We start from the raw sequence: 15280 nt of genomic DNA on the forward strand, positions 1-15280 counted from the left end.
CAGTCCCTCAATCCCGACACGACAAACCAGCCCTGAGTGGGGGGGGGGGTTAAAAAAAAAAAATCAAGTGAGGAAACATCTCCTGGTCATATCTGGGGTTTGGTTGTAGGTTGTTTTTTATTTAACAAGTGAAATTTCAGCATTTCCAAGAGCTCCCGACACCTCCATCCACACAAAACCCCAACAGGGCTTTGCCACCACCGGTGGATTTTAAGGCTTTTGGCAGGAGTGAGGCCAGAACACACAGGGAAAAGGCAAAACCCCCTCCTTTTTGATGTAAATAAACAAATTTTAGGATCAGTTTGGGAGGGACATTTGCCCTGGTGAGGTCGGGCTTCCCAGTGCAGAGCTGCACAAGAGCTGGGAAAAGGGCTGGAAAAGGGGGTTTCTCACTGATCATGGCTCTTCAAGAGCTTTTTTCCAACAAATCCAGGGGGAAGAGGTAATGTTTGAGCTTATGGAAAAAAAATAGGGGGGGGGGGAAATTGGGGAATTTATTTTTTTTTTTACATTTAACCTGCATGAAATTAAAAAAAAAAATTAAAAAAAATAAGAAAGAAAAAAAGAACAAAAAAACCCGAAAAACACCACACTAAAAATCCTAAAAAACCTACAAATTCCTGCAGAATAATTCACTGAAATCTGGTAGCAATTTTTAAACTGAACCCCCCCAGCCCTCCTTGTCAGCAATGATTTCATGAGTTTAAAACCTGCTTTATAAAGAAAGAGAAAAGAAGAAGAAGAAAAAAAATAATCTTTGTTCATTGCACATTTTGGCTTTGAATTGAGCCAGGCCAGACCTCTGCCTGTTTGGGACCCAGGCCAAGAGCCATATGCAGAAATAAAGTAAATAAATTCTGGTCAAAACCAGAATATTCTCCTTAAAAGTTACTTTAAAAGCAAAGAAAAGCAGCAACAAAATTGTCCCAATGTGGGTTATTTCCCTTTCTTTCCCTCTTTCCGGCAAGGGACGTGGCTCAGCGGTCTCAGCAATCCCAGGAGCTGCACCCAGCAGAATGGGACCTTTGAAAAAACCCAGAAAAAAAAATAAAATGCTATAAATGAGCCCAAGAAAAAGGCAAAAGAGGCTGGGGAATATTTTCTTGTGGTGATGGGGGGGGTATTACGCAGCCCTGTGCTGCTCCAGGGGTATCTGCACCCCCTTGCTGAGCCCAAAACTTGGCATCGAGGCGTCTTAGCAGCACAAATCAACCATGAAATGCCCTTTAGAAATAAAATCCAGGTTTGAGGAGGGGGCAAGAAAGGCTGTCAGGGCCAGGGGGCTCAGGTGGGGGCTGGCTGATACCAGGGGCTCCTGGCCATGGGCATCTGGCCGGGTGGGTGGCACAGGGGAACAGCCAGAGCTGCCCGTGTGGGATGGCATCAGTTTCTCACAGCAGCAGATTTCACTGAGGGAAATGGGGGGTACACAAATTTCCACTTGTTCCCAGCACAGATTTTCTAGACGGGTGGTCGGGAGCCTGCACATGGCCTGGGGTAGAAACCCGAGGGATGGAACAAAGGGCCAGATCCAGCCTCTGCGTCTCCACAGCAGAAACTTCAACCCTCACAAAAAACCCAGGAGGAGAAACAAAACTGGACCCCAAACCCCCCCACTTTGGTTTTATTTGAGGCATCAGGGATGACCTGCACAGGAAAATTAAATTGGGTTGGGATTTCCCCCCCCACACCTTGGAATGCTGTTTACAGGCAGTCTGGAAACAAAAAACAATCAAACAAAAAATTATTCTTGCATGTTCAGTGTTTTTCTGCCTGGGGTTAACACAAGGAATCGGGGCTGGGGTGGCTGCACCCCCCAGCCTGCCTGCACCCCCCAGCCTGCCTGCACCCCCCAGCCTGCCCACCCCCGGGGCTGAGCAGACCCCCCATCAGGGCTGGCAGGAGCCGGGCTGCAGCCACCCCCTCTAGCCCTGCCTCGGGTCCTGATGGTGACAGGGACCTACAGGTGCCACTGGCCGCTCCGTGGTCATTCCAACCTCGGGCCATCCCTGCTCCGGTTCCTGCAGGATCAGTCCCCGGGGCCCTCACTGGGAGAGAAGCAATGGGGTGAATTCTCAAGGGACGTAAGGTGTGCCAGGGCTGGAGAGCCCCGGGGCTGTCCCCAAGACAAGGCCAGTGGCCCTTCAGCCCCGTGAGGTTCTCGAACAGCATCGCAAAACCCAAACCAGGCAGAGCCCCTTCCCGGCCGCCCCGCGTCCCAGGGCCTCGCCGAAGCGAAAATAAAATCCCAGCCCTGCCTTTTCTCCTCCACCCACCCCCCTTTCGCCCCCCTTTCTCCCTCCCCGCGGGTGCCGGGCTCAGCAGCTCGGCAGGGCCAGCCTGGCAGCGCCCGGGAGCGGGGCCGAGCCCCGAGCCCCGCGGCCCGAGGAGCCGCGGCCAAACCGGCCCCGCCGGCCGGCGGGGAGAGCGCGGCCCGGGCCCCGCGGCTGCCTCGGGACGGGTGAAAACGGGGGAATCCTTCCCCGGGGCTTCTGCGTTTTGCGCCGTGTGTCACCCGATGTCGAGCAGAAAATTAAAACTGGATGTTAGGAGGAGAGCCGGGGGCCGAGTTTGCGTTCCTGCCGGCTGCTGGAGCTGGGACGGGGCGAGGGAGCTGCCAGGAGCCTGGTTTTTCGGCTTGAAAACAGGGAAGTGGCTTTTTTTAGGGGGGCTCGGATGGCGACGGAAAAGAAAAATAAAATGTAAAAAGTTCCAGAGTTTGTAAATATAAATAATTTGTATTTTATTTTATTTTATTTAAATAGAAAGCTGGAACAAAATCAGATCCCATCCCCGTCAGGCCGCTGCCGTTACTTCGGTGTTTGACAAACAACTTGGAACAGCAGTAAAATATACCCTGGGAATGCACAAATTATGCCGTGTAACATCCAGTATCTCAGTATGCACACGGGGGGTTTAGCAGGCAAAAGGGATGTGGGGATGGATAAAATAAACCTCTAGTGTATACAAAATCCCTGTTAAAATCGAGCTGATCCCTTGTAAAAATGATCAGGGCTTGCAGAGTTCCCTCTAAAAAAAAAAAAAAATAGAAAAGAGGGAGCAAATGTTGAAATAAAAACTAGGGGAGTATCAGTGTATCTTGCTTTAATTTTATTTTTAAAATAGATAATAAATTATTTAGCGTATTATTTATCACACTGAAATAATTTGAGCACAAGACAGACGGAGATTATGTTCCTGTTTGTTCAAGACTACAGAACGTGCCTGAAAATTCAGGCATTAAGCACAAGCTTCGTCCCTTCACAAACTGAAAAAAAAAAAAAAAAAATTATAATTTTTCTTGCTTTCGTATAGAAAAATATGGTTATTTGAAAGGATTAAAAGATTAAAGGATTACTCGATAACAAGGGTTAAAAATACAGGTCCAGACACAAAAGGGGTCGATAGAAATGCACAGAGAGGTTCCCCCCAAAGCGCCCTTCTCCTCTCCGGGCGCAAACCCGGCTCCTCGCTGCCAACTTTGGGAGTGGGACCGGGGAGGAGGAAAAAGGAGGAAAACCCCCACCTCAACCGCTCCCCCACCCCACCCTGGAGCCGCTGCACCGGCTGCAAAGCGGCCTGTGGCTTTAAGAGAGAACGGGGGGTGCAGAGAGGAGGGATGCGGGGGGGGGGGCAGAAGGTGGTGTTGGGTGGATGAACGAGGAGTAGGGGGGGATGAGGGGGCAAAAGGGGAATGGGGGGAGAGAGGAGGGGCACCCTGGATGGGATGGAGGCGGGGATAGAGGGGGCCCAGAATCCAGGGGGAAGGGTGTGGGGGGACAGGGTGAGCAGGGTACTGGGGTGGGGGTGACTGTCCGTTGGCCGGAGATGGGGGTGTCCGCGGGGATGGGGGTGTCCGCGGGCCAGGATGAGGGCGCGCAGCGGGTCTCCGCAGCGCGGGACCGGAATGACCGGGAGATGCCCGCGGGTGGGGGTCGCGGTGCCCGGTGCAGGGGCGGGCGGCCGGGCCCAGCGCTGCCCGCGGCTCCTCCCCGCTCTGCGGTAGCTCCGCGCCGGGGCCGCCCCCCCCATCCCTCCCCACCCCCCCAACCAGGGCCGGGGGGGGGGGCAGCCCCGCGCCTCCCGCCGCAGCAGCCGGGCCCGGGGGGGCCGCGCCGCAGCCCCCGCCACCTACCAGCACCATCCGGGGGCCGCCGCGCTGCCGGGGGAGCGGGGTCGAAGCCTTCCTCCTCCTCCTCCTCCTCCTCCTGCGCTGCCGCTCCCCGCCCCCGCACCGGAGCGTCCCCGCCGCAGCCGCCGGTGCCCCGGGCGAGGGGAGGAGGCAGCGGAGGAGGCGGCGATGGGGCCGGGGCGCTGCGGGCTGCCAGGAGGAGCCGTGCCCGGCCGGAGTGGGGCTTCACTGGGGGGGGGCGGGGGGGATGCCAGCGCTGCTTTTCCATAGGCGCCGCCCGGCCCTCTCCCCGCTTTTTATTTTTCTTTTAAATTAAAAATAATAATAGATTTTTTTTTTTAATTCTTCTTATTATTTTTTTTCTTACCTTCCGAAAATAACCATCGCCCCCCCCCCCCCCCCCGCCCGTGTCCGTCCCCGTCCCGCCGCCCCCGCGGCGCATGAGGCCGGGCTGGGCCGGGCCCCGCGCTCCCGCCGCCCCCCGCCGCCCCCCCCGGAGCTCGGCCCATGCCCCGCGGCGCCCGGCCCGGCCCAGCCCGGCCCCCCCCGAGGCGCTGAGGCCGGAGCATGGACCCCGGGAGCCAGGCGGAGCCGGGCAGAGGGTGACCGCCCGCCGAGGACACTTTGCCGGTGGCCTTACGGGGGAAGAAGGGGGGGCGGGGGGACTTTGATTACTATTATTATTATTGGGATTTTTAATGATTTTTTGGGGGCAACGTTTTTTTTTCCTCCTCCTTCGGCTCGGTGGAAAACACACGGTTTAGAACAAAATACCAAAAAAAGCCCATCCTCTTTGCTTTCCGCAGCAACTTGGAAGCCCGTTAATTGCACTTGGCTATGGTAGGTCCCATGACACTTTCATTTTCTCTTCTACTTTCCTTCTCCCCCCCCCCCCTTGCACCCCCCCTCGTGTGCGTGTGTTCGCGTGTGCATCCACGAGCAAAAGTTCGCTGCCGGGGAGGGGGCGGCGGGGCCGGAGTTTAATACGGTGGCAAGTGGGGGGGGGGGCCGGGGGTGCCGGGGTGGCGGAGGGAAGTTGCCGCCGTCTCTCCTCCCCCTGCCCACCCCTCCCCGCGGTATAAGGGGGGGGCTGGGGGGCGGGAGCAGGAGCCGCCCGGCGCGGGGAGGTCGTGGCGCTGGGGGAGGCTCCGCAGCCCGCGGATGGAGCTGAAAATGGCCGCTCGGCAAAGGGGCGGGGAGGGAGGGGAGGCCGGGGAGGCCGCCGGCCCCACCGACTTGAACTTGGAAGTGACGCCCCGACGGGGTCGCGCTCAAGTCCGCGCTGCGCTGCGCTGCGCGGGGCCGCCCTGCCCGCACCTCGGGGCTGGAGGGGTGGGTGGGGTGGGGTTGTCCCCCATCCTCGGTATAAGAAGAAAACCACCCCACCCACCCGGCCCCGTCGTCCTGGGTTTTTCCTGCTTCGCCTCTTGCCAGGCCGGGGGGACGCGCAGCGCCGCGGGCCCCCCCGAACCCCCTTTGAGCGCCGCGGGGCCTCGGAGGGAAGATGGATCCCGGGGAGGGGGGGGCGGCCGGCGAAGTTTGCGCGGAGCCTCCGCATCCCGCAGGAGCGGGGATACCCCCGGGGTTGTTTTTAATGCGGGGGAAAGCAAGGGGGTGGGGGGTGTAAACCCAAACCTCCATGGATTGGGGGGGGGGGTCCGCCAGAGACCGGCAAAAGTTGAGTGAAAAATCAGTTGTGCGGGGAGAGGGGCTGGCAGGGACCTTCCCCGGCTGAACGGGGGATTTTTTTTGAAAAGCGTTTCTCTTTGGGGAGCTGGAGGCAGGGCTGGAAAGGCGCACCGGGAGCGGTCCCTCAGCCCGGGCCACTGCAGGCAGCAATTAAACAAAACAACAACAAAAAAAAGCCCCAACCAAAATAAGCCCCATATATGCGTGTCTGAAGGGAGGTGAGAGCGGCGCTAAATAAATCGCCAACCTCGGGAGGCTGCGCCCGCCATCCTGCAGGGCTGAAACTCACTTTCACAATTAGGAGCTGGGGATTCCCTTTGTTTTTCCGTACGTGGCTCTCGCCCTCGCTTGCTCTCTAATTAGGTTTTATTAAAGCCTGCAGAATTGGTTGGTGGCGGTGGTGTTTCTGGAGTGAGAACTTGCGGTTTGGAGTTTGCCGGGCGCAGGGCTCCGCGCTTTTTTTTTTTGCCTTTTTTTTTTTCTTTTTTTCTTTCTTTTTTTTTTTTTTCCCCTTTCTCTTTCTCTCTTTGTGCGCTCGGGGCGGGAGGGACGCGGGGCTGCCCGTGGGGGTACCGGGGAACAGCGTCGAGATGATGCCGGTCATAAAATAAGTCCCTCACCCCCCGTCTCCTATTTCCCCCCCCCCTCCCCGAGAGGAGCGGAAGAAAAAAAAAGCGTCTGTCCGCGGGATGCGGAGGGAGGGAGCGCAGGGCGGCCCCCCCAGGGCCGGGGGGCGGGGGCATCCCCCTGCCCCGGTGCTAGACACCCCCCCCCCAAGCCTGGGTAGCGTCCCCTGGGGCCGCTGCCCAGAAGTTGCCCGTGAATCTGCAGGTTTTTTCTCTTCCCCCATCGCCGTATTGGCTCCGGTTGTTAAATAAATATATAAATAAGAAAACCCAAACCAATTTAAAAAAAAAAGGGCGAGCTGGCCCGGCCCGGCCCGGGGCCATCGGGGCACGGGGGGACTCGCCGACCGACGGGGGGGGCGTGGGGGGGGGAAGGGGACGGGCCGTCCCTTCCTCGCTCTCCCCAGCCCCGCAGCGCTTCGGCCCTGCGAGCCAAAGGGGGTTCCTACATCTTTAAATGGGATGTAATATTTTGGGATGGGCTTTTTTCATAACGTCACTTCATTCCTCGCTCCTTTTTTTTTTTTTTTCCCCTTTTTTTTTTTTTTTTTTTTTTTCATTTTCTCATTCTTTCTTTCCTCCCTCTCCCCGCTGCCCGTGTCTCGGATGGAGCCGCTTCCCCTCTAACTTCCCCGCTGCCCCTGCCTGCAGGCTGGGCGCGGACCCCCCCGGCCCCCCCCACTCCCTGGACGAAGATGAGCCTTTTGCCTCTTTGAAACGCCCCCCCCCATCCCCTAAACAAACAACAACAACAACAACAAAAGCGCTTTATTTTCCGGGGGGGGGGTAAATTTGCTTTTTATTTTTAAATTTTTTTTATTATTATTTTATTTTTTCGGGAGGGGGGGGTGGAAGTTGGACCTTTTTTTATTTCCTCCTCGGCCCCCCCTTCCGCGGGGCCGCCCCCCCTTGCCCTGCTGCCCCTCCACCCCCCCCCCACCCCCCCCACCCCCCCCCCGGGCCCCGCAGATCCGCTCTGGAGGAGAGAGAGAGAAAAAACGCCCGGACTGCTCCAGCCTCCGAAATGACTCAGTAACTTTTACGCCTCGAGTCTCAGCCCTGCAATTAGCCACTTTCCCAGCACGGCTCGGGATGTATTCGTCTCCTCTCTGCCTGACCCAGGTAACTGGCCCCCTCCGCGTCTCCCCCCCCCCCCCCCCACCTCCAGCTTCCTCCCCCCCCCTTCGCCGCAACAGTATTTTACAGTTGCAGTGAAAAAAAAAAAAAAAAAAAAAGAAAAAAGAAAAAGAAAAAGCAAAACCCCCCCCCTCGATAAAAATAATCATAACAGGGAAAGGGCGGGTTGGGGCCGGTGCAGGGCTGCTCGGAGGAGCTGCGTTTCCCTCTTGATTCCCCCCTCCCCCCCGCCGCCTTTTTTTAAGGTTTTTTTTTTGGTGTTTCTGGTGCTTTTTGGGGTTTTTCAGCCTCCGCTTTCACTTGGGGCGCGGGGGGGGCGGGGAAGGTTGCGTTGTGGTTTGGGTTCGATATTTTTTGTGCTGTGCCCAGAGGTGGGAGGTGTGGGGACGCCGCTGGTTTTGGGGGAACGGAGTGGGGTGCAGGGGGTCCCCGGCTGGGTTCGGGGAGAGTGGGGGGCTCTGGAGCTGCGGGTTTAGCCTTGGCTGCACCACCTCTTGCGTAGCATGAAACTTTTTCCTTTCCCCCCCCCCACTAGCACGGCTGCACATGGTGGGGTGCAAGGAGGTGGGGGGGCAAGTCTCTCCAAGTTCGGGACGATTTGCAACCAGCAGCACCGTGCCGGGCGGGTGGGCAGGAGGGTGGGAGGGAGTCGTGCATGGCAGGATGTGGGGGGCAGCCCTTCGGTCTCCGGGGTGAGGGGCGATGGTAGCCCCCGTCTGCACGTAGGGGTGTCAAGGGTGCAGCCCTGAGCCATGTGCATGGGGACACTGGTGTCACTCCAGGCCACGCCGACGTGGCCTGGTGGTGCGCGGCCACGCCAGGGCCCACGGCGCGGGCAAGGGGGGCATCCCCAAAGTCTTCCCCAACAGCTGGTACGACTGCAGGGGTGAGACTTCGGGGACCCCCCTTGCCCACACCACGGCTGCTGCAGCTCTGCCTTTGCTCTGTCCTTATTGATCGCTGATATTTATTTAATTATTGAGCTGGCAGCTTCCCCCCCCCCGCGGCTGGTAACCTCTTCCCTGCTGGCAGCTCCAAATCCGGCCTCGTGCCGCACCCCACGAGGGCTCTGTGCTGCTGGGGAGGGGGCTGCTGCCCGTCCCCCAGGCCTGTGCTGGGGGTTCTCCTACCAGACCACTATCCCTTTGGCCAGAGCTGCTGGTAGGATCTGGCCCCAGCTCAGAGCCTTGGACTCAGCTGCCCTGGGGTGGTCCTGGGGGTCCCCTCGGCAGCACCGCGGCACCTGCAGCGCGGGCTCCGGCCTCGGCCCCGGCTCCTGGGTGCGGTGCAGCCCGTGAGGCTGGTGCCAGCGCGGGCAGGGCCCGGGTGGGCAGCGCTGGGGCTGCTCAGATCACCCTGGGGACGGTGCTCCCCATCGTGTGGTTTACTTGGCAAGGGTCACACCTCTGTCTTTTTTTCTGTTCTATTCTCCATTCTTTTTTTCTCCTTTTCTTTTATTTTCTTTCTTTTCTTTTCTTTTCTTTTCTTTTCTTTTCTTTTCTTTTCTTTTCTTTCTTTTCTTTTCTTTTCTTTTCTTTTCTTTTCTTTTCTTTTCTTTTCTTTTCTTTTCTTTTCTTTTCTTTTCTTTCTTTTCTTTTCTTTAATTTCTTTTCTTCTTTCCCTTTTATTTTTTTTATGTTTTCTATTTTCTTTTTAATTTTTTTCAGTTTTCTTTTCTCTGTTTTCGTTTTTTCTGTTTTCTCTTTCTTTCTTCTTTTTTTATTTTCTTTCTTTTTTGTTTCTTTTTTTCTTTTTATTTTTTCCATTTTTTCATTTTTTTCCCTTTTCCCGTTTTTTTTTTCTTTTTTCTTTTCTTTTTTTTTGTTGTTGTTTGTTTGTTTGTTTGTTTTTACTTTCCCTTTCCTTTCCATCCCTTCTCTCCCACCCCAACTCCATCCTTCCGGGGGTCCCACCACCTCCCTGCCACTCCGGTCCCCGGCCAGTGCTGCGCTGGCAGTGCCCGTTGTTGCCAGCAATCAGGGCTGCTCTGATGTGGGAGCCACGCGGTCGCGGGTCAGGGCCGGCAGGAGCCGTTCTGCTCACAAACCCGTGCTGTTCCCAGCACTTCGCCCAGCCGACAGGGGGGACCTGCTTTTTCCTTGGCGGATCCCAGCCTTCGGAAGGCTCCAGTTTCCCCCCCCCCCCCCCCCACGCCCTGGTATAGCCTCAGCTCCGATCCAGCCTGGCTCGGATGGGATCAGACGTCGTCTGCACCTTCCGGATCTGGCCCCCCCGTCACCGCCAGCCGAGCTGCTCCCATCCCACCCGCGCGGCCGGGAGGCTCGCCCGGGATCGGGAGCTGCAGATGGTGATGTGGATACATTGGAACGTGCGCGGGAGCCGCCCTGCCCGCTGCCTTCGCGCATCTCCCTGCCGTTGCCACCGGCCCCTCGAGCCCGGCACGGCCGCTCGGACCCCGGCTACCGCTGGGCAGCCGCCCTTCCCGGCCGGAGCTGGTCCAAGCTGGGGCTTGGCAGCCCCGCGGTACCAAAATAACCCTGGCAAAGGCATCGCCCGCGACACACTCCCAGCCAGGGCCTCGGCCGAGTCTCCCATCAGGCGAGGAGGGTGACTGTGCCATCCTCAGCTCTCTGTCCCTGCCAAGGGTCTTCCTCGTGCTCCCTCAGCTCAGGGACAGACTGGGAAGTCAAGAGGGAGCTGCCTGGATTACCAGGGAAGCAGCACTCGCACTGCTGCCATGCATAAGGCCTCCCCCTGCCCAGGGGGAAGAGAGGGGAGAGTCTGGCTGCCAGGACTCCAAAATTACCCCAGCACTAAACACCCGCCGCTGCCCCCCCCCCCCACCCCTGCTCGCCTGCACATGTGTCCCTTGGGAGCCACAGCTGAGGAGCCTGTGGTGTTTCCGGAGCTGTAACTGTTACCCTTGGATCCTGCATCTGCAACAAAGTTGTGAGGCAGTGGGAGTTGGGATGCTCCAAAGGGGGCAGATGTACAAATATTATGATGCTCTGGTAAACCTATGGCTTGTCTCTGGCATCTAACAGTTTCCCTGACATGCCCTGAGCTCCCTGCCCTGACACCCACAGGCCAAGGTGAGATGCCTCAACAGCAGCCAGAGCTGGGGGAGCTGGGCATCCCACCAGGGTCTGTCCTGGGTCTCTGGCTGGACCCCGGTGGGATGCCCAGAGCCCACTGCTTGGTTCAGATCCATCCTTGGAGACAGGTTTGGGAGCAGACGTGATGTGCCCACGCTTTCTTACAGAGCCAGCAGCTGGGCACAAACCCCAACGCGTGCCGTAGCCAGTGGCACCCCATTCCGCTGCACCAGGGAGCGTGCGGCCAAGCTGGCCTGGCACAAACCTCTGAAGCGGCCAACGCTGTCAGCACCCAGGGAAACAGGCAGGCTGCAGAGCCCAGGGGATGGAGCCGGGCATCGCAGCCACTTGAGCTGGTTGCAGCCATGTCTGCCGAGTGCCGAGGGGCATCTCGCCCCTCCCCAGCCACTGCCCGTTGGCTCTGCACGTCACCCAGCTGCCACCACCAGCTCGGGCACATGGCCGTAGCCAGGAGCTGCCTACTGGGCATGTTTCACCAGGGCATCCTTTGGCAAAAAGCACCACGGCTTTTCAGTGAGGGAGGGGAGTGCCGGTGCTCACCCCCTCCACCAGTAGCTCCAGTGAACTGGTTTCCAGGCAGGAACTCAGAGCGCCTGCCAAAGGATGGGAGCAGCAAACCGGGCATGGCGGGGGGAGAGAGGGAAGGTTGCAACACACTTTCAGTTCTCCCATCTGCTGAGTATTGTTTGGGAAAAACAATGAGGCCGTTCTTTAAATGCAACCTTGGGGAGATCTTTGCTTTTCCCGCGCCGGCAGCACTGCCGAGGACCCCGCCACTTCTGCCCCATCTGCTCTTAAATCCTTGCCCAGGAAAAATAGATCCTGCTTGGAGTGTGGTTCCTGCAGCCAGCTGGGCAGGCTGGGCGGGCAGGATGAGGCCTGCTGCGCCAGAGATGCCGGCAGGGGAGAGCTGAGCGGCCGGCGCTCGCGCTGCGCCACTCTCCACCGCATCACCTTGAACTTGGCTGGGGCCTTGCACAATAAATCAGCCGCCCTCCTCCAGCGCGCCCGGGCGCCCGCCAATAATTCACCTTCCCGGGCAGCTCTGCCCCTGCCTGCGCGTCTTCTCTCCTGCCCGCATTTTGCTTCCCTCCACAGCAGGGCAGGGAAGGAGCCTGCGGGGTGCCCAGCGCTGCCAACCTGCGCACGCGGGTGCAGCCAACTGAACAAAGCCCCGTGGCCGGGGCCCAGCTCGCTGCACGCCGGCCTTGAGGCTCGCAGGGAATCGCCCCCTCCAGTACTTTTGGATTCCGTCCATTCTGGGTGGGCTGGGGATAGATGCCAGGAGCCATCACCTGAGCCTGCTTTGACCCGGTGGTTTATTGGTGGTTTATTTCCCCTCTTGCAGTGGTGGCTGCAACACGGCGGGGACGGGGATGTGCCGGCGTGGTGAGGCTCGGTGGGCAGAGGGGCTGTGTTGAGGGGTGGCTGTGCCGGTCTTGCAGCTTCTCTGAGAGCACTGGGCAGCCCTGGCACTCAGGGCTTGAGATTCCTTTGGGAAAACTGCTGTGGTGGCAGCTGGAGAATCTTCCTGGCCCAGGGCTGCCTGTGCCAGGGAGGGCCTGCGGGGATTTGGAACCCAGAGTGAAAGGGGGGGCAGTGTCCCTTGGCTTTGGGGCGATGGAGCCAGGTCTCTGCAAGGCAGGGCTCGCCAAGGATGGCCACTGGCACAGGGACAGCTTGCCTGCCAGGTTTCCAGCTTTCCTTGCCCAGTTCTGCCTGCACCAGCCTTCTCCATGCCCAGCCCCTGGACAGCCGTGGGGTACCCATTGTCCCACTCCAGTCATTCCCAGAGTGGCTACACCTGTCCTAGGGCCAAGCCAAGCTCTGGAGGGCAGGGATGGGGATGGTGGCAGAGATGGAGAGTGTCCCTTGCTGGAGGGGAAGAAGGAGGGCTGGGGGGCGATGTGATGGAAAAATATTGCCATGTGAGTCTGGCTCTGGCTGTGCTTGTGGCTCTTCTGGCACAAGGATGGCAGTTCCAGCTCTGCCAAGTGGTCATGAGACAGGGGCCAGGGGGCTCCTGTGACCCCCAGTCCCTGCAGCCAAGCTGGGGGGTGGGGGAGGCAAGTCCTGGGGATGTCAGGGACACAATCTTTCTGGGGGACCCACGAGGTGGGAATTTCTCCTGCGGCACCTCAGGGTGTGCCGGGCAGGTCAGGGCAGGGCAGTGAAGGTGATGGGGAGTGGCCAGGACGCTGGTGGGTGCTCAGACATGCCAGCTCGGGCTGGCACCATGTGGCATCACCAGTGATGACCCCACAGCACAGCCAGGGGCTCCTGGTGGTCTGAGAGGGGGCACAGAGGTGCCCAGTGCCAAACTCTTATGGGTTTTGGGTGCTAAAACACCTTTGGATGCATCAAATCGGCACAGGTGAAAGCATAATCTCACCCTCCCTCCCAGCACTGGCCAGATGAGCACCCTGAGCACCCATCTTGGGGGTGGGACACAGCCTCCTGGGATGTACCAGCTGCAGGGTGGAGACACACAGGATCCCCAGGAGCATCCCGAGGCCTGGCTGACACCCGGGCAGGCGGCTGGGCTGGCCATCCGTCACGTTGTCCCCGGGCAGGCATCTCCTGCTGCCGCGCCGCTCGGTGCCAGCTTGGCCGGGACCCAGCACCCTGTGCCCGCAGCCAAGGCCCGGCGATTCCCGGGGCCTGGAGAGGAGCTGGGAAAGGATCCCATGGCCCAGGTGCGGCAGCACTCACGCGCCGGGGGACCCACGGGCCAGCTCCTGCCAAGGATTGATTTCCCAGTTAACTTGACGCTGTTTTAAAAGTGCATTAATCCTCCTTTTCCCGGCCAGCAGCCAGCTCTAATCAGCATTTTGGGCAAAATCCCCAGGTCTGGGCTTTGGGCTGCCCGCCACGGGCATCGCCCTCCCAGCCACCACCGCCGCGCCAGGAGAGGCCGCGGCACCCTTAGGCAGCACTGCCTGGCACAGGAATGCCAGGATCTGGCCCTCCTGCCAACCCCTCTTCCCCAGGAGTTTGTTCAAGTCTGTAGCCAGGTGGATTTTATTTTTTTTTTTTAATGGGGTTTTATCTTGTTTTTTTTAAGAAGGCTTTTGCTCTCCTTGCAAAGGGCCCCTGCATTCCCTTTTGCGGGGAAACGGTATTTCACCGGCTGTTGTCCAAAAAAAAACCCCCAACATGTTTCTGATCACGAAAAACCAAGAAATATTTTTGCTTTCAAAGGAAAAAAAAAAAAAAAAAAAAAGCCCAGAGAGAGAAATGTTGATTTTCCACCCAGACATTTCCACTTTCCCGAACCAGACCCAAAAAACGAGAGGCACCACCCGGGATGCCATCCCGGGGGCACAATCCTGCTGGGGACACGATGGATGCTACGCAGGAGTCTCCCGGGCACCGGCAGCAAGGGCGATGGCAGTGCCAAGCTCGTGCCCCACTCTCTGCTCAGCCCCCCTTTGCTGGCTGCTCTGGTGGGCACGGGGGGGCTGCCAGGGCAGATGGAGAGCTCTGGTGACCTGCCAGCTCTCCCTGGGGACCCACCCGTCACCCGCTGCCCTCCTCACCCTGGTACAACCAGCAACGAGGCTGCTTCACCCCACGGCTGCTTGGGGGGGGCTGCGATGTGCCCAATCCTGCCCGTCCCCCCTCCCGCTGTCCCCTGGCTCCCGCCCGGCGATTCAGGAAGGCGAGACGGCGCGGGCTGAAATGTGACCCCCGCCACGCTGCGCCGCAGAACTCCCGTAGTAACCTGTGCGCCAGGACAGGCGAGCGCCGCGCCGTGAATACCAATGAAGTGGCGCTGGCGAAAAAGTGCAGAGTAAAGGGGTTTTTTTGATGGAAATGGCATCGCAGGAGAAAAGAGAGCGCGAGCGCGCAGGGGCGCGCGCCCGAAGCCTTGAGCCTCGCCCGCCGGCCGCGCGCGTGGGCAAGCGAGGGCACGAGCGTGTGCGCACACGTGGGACCCGGGAGTTTCGGGGGGCTGTGCTGGGGGGCCCGGGCTGTGCTGGGGGGCCCTGGCTGTGCTGGGGGGCCCGGGCTGTGCTGGGGGGCCAGGGCTGTGCTGGGGGGCCCGGGCTGTGCTGGCTTGGTGAGGGGGTTGGGATGGGGTGAGCGGGCAGAGGGGGCTGCGTGGGCAGGGCGGAGGGCTGCCACGGGCGGCATGTCCACAGGGGCCTTGGCGCTTGGTGCCGTGGCACAGCGTGGCTGCAGCCGCCGTGTCTGGCCGCGGGAACCGCTCGTCTCCCCCGGCAAAGCGCCGGTGATCAAAGGCGCGGGCGGGGAGCAAGTGGGCCTGTGCGAGCAGCACCCCTGGCCATGCGCCACCCCACCTTCCCGCTCTGCTCCCCCGGGAGTTTGTTAAACAAATTTCTCTAATTGCACAAGCCGAGGAGTTTGTTGAAGAAAAAAGCTGGGGAAATTCCCCTCCTCTGGGCCACCCCTTCCCCGCTCCCCCCAGGGCAGCTGGCAGAGAGCAAGTCACTCCCCAGGCCCCCCTCGGCTCTGCAGGAAGCTGCGACCCCGGCGCCTGCGGGGTGCAGCTGTGGGGTGTCCTCAGGTCACCCCAGCCTGCGCTGGGACGTCCCCCGCTCACCCTCCACCGAGCTGGGTCTCCCGGTCCCCTCTCATCTGCTCCTCGGGGTCAC

The 15280-nt window shown here is 59.3% G+C and overlaps 1 protein-coding gene and 1 long non-coding RNA gene across 6 annotated transcripts in view; one reads left to right on the top strand and one right to left on the bottom strand.

Annotated features, from left to right (window-relative positions):
- Positions 1–2718: 2718 nt before the first annotated feature.
- On the bottom strand, positions 2719–4516 carry LOC127393852 (uncharacterized). The gene is made up of 2 exons (XR_007891541.1): positions 4136–4516; positions 2719–3268 (listed from the first exon to the last, which is right to left on the bottom strand). It is a non-coding gene; the product is annotated as an uncharacterized LOC127393852 (long non-coding RNA).
- A 237-nt stretch (positions 4517–4753) lies between these two features.
- Positions 4754–15280, top strand: part of NFIC (nuclear factor I C) — a 39505-nt gene continuing 28978 nt past the window's right edge. For 4 of the 5 annotated variants that reach the window (XM_051639335.1, XM_051639337.1, XM_051639338.1 and 1 more), the window contains exon 1: positions 7015–7569. In XM_051639335.1, coding sequence (XP_051495295.1) covers positions 7540–7569 — 30 coding nt within the window. In that variant the 5' untranslated portion in view covers positions 7015–7539. Of the gene's footprint in view, positions 4973–7014; positions 7570–15280 lie in introns of those variants that run through there. The other variant, XM_051639336.1, reaches the window with a different exon arrangement.

This window comes from Apus apus, chromosome 24 (genome assembly GCF_020740795.1).
Source record: "Apus apus isolate bApuApu2 chromosome 24, bApuApu2.pri.cur, whole genome shotgun sequence".
In the NCBI taxonomy this organism is placed as follows: Eukaryota; Metazoa; Chordata; class Aves; order Apodiformes; family Apodidae; genus Apus; species Apus apus.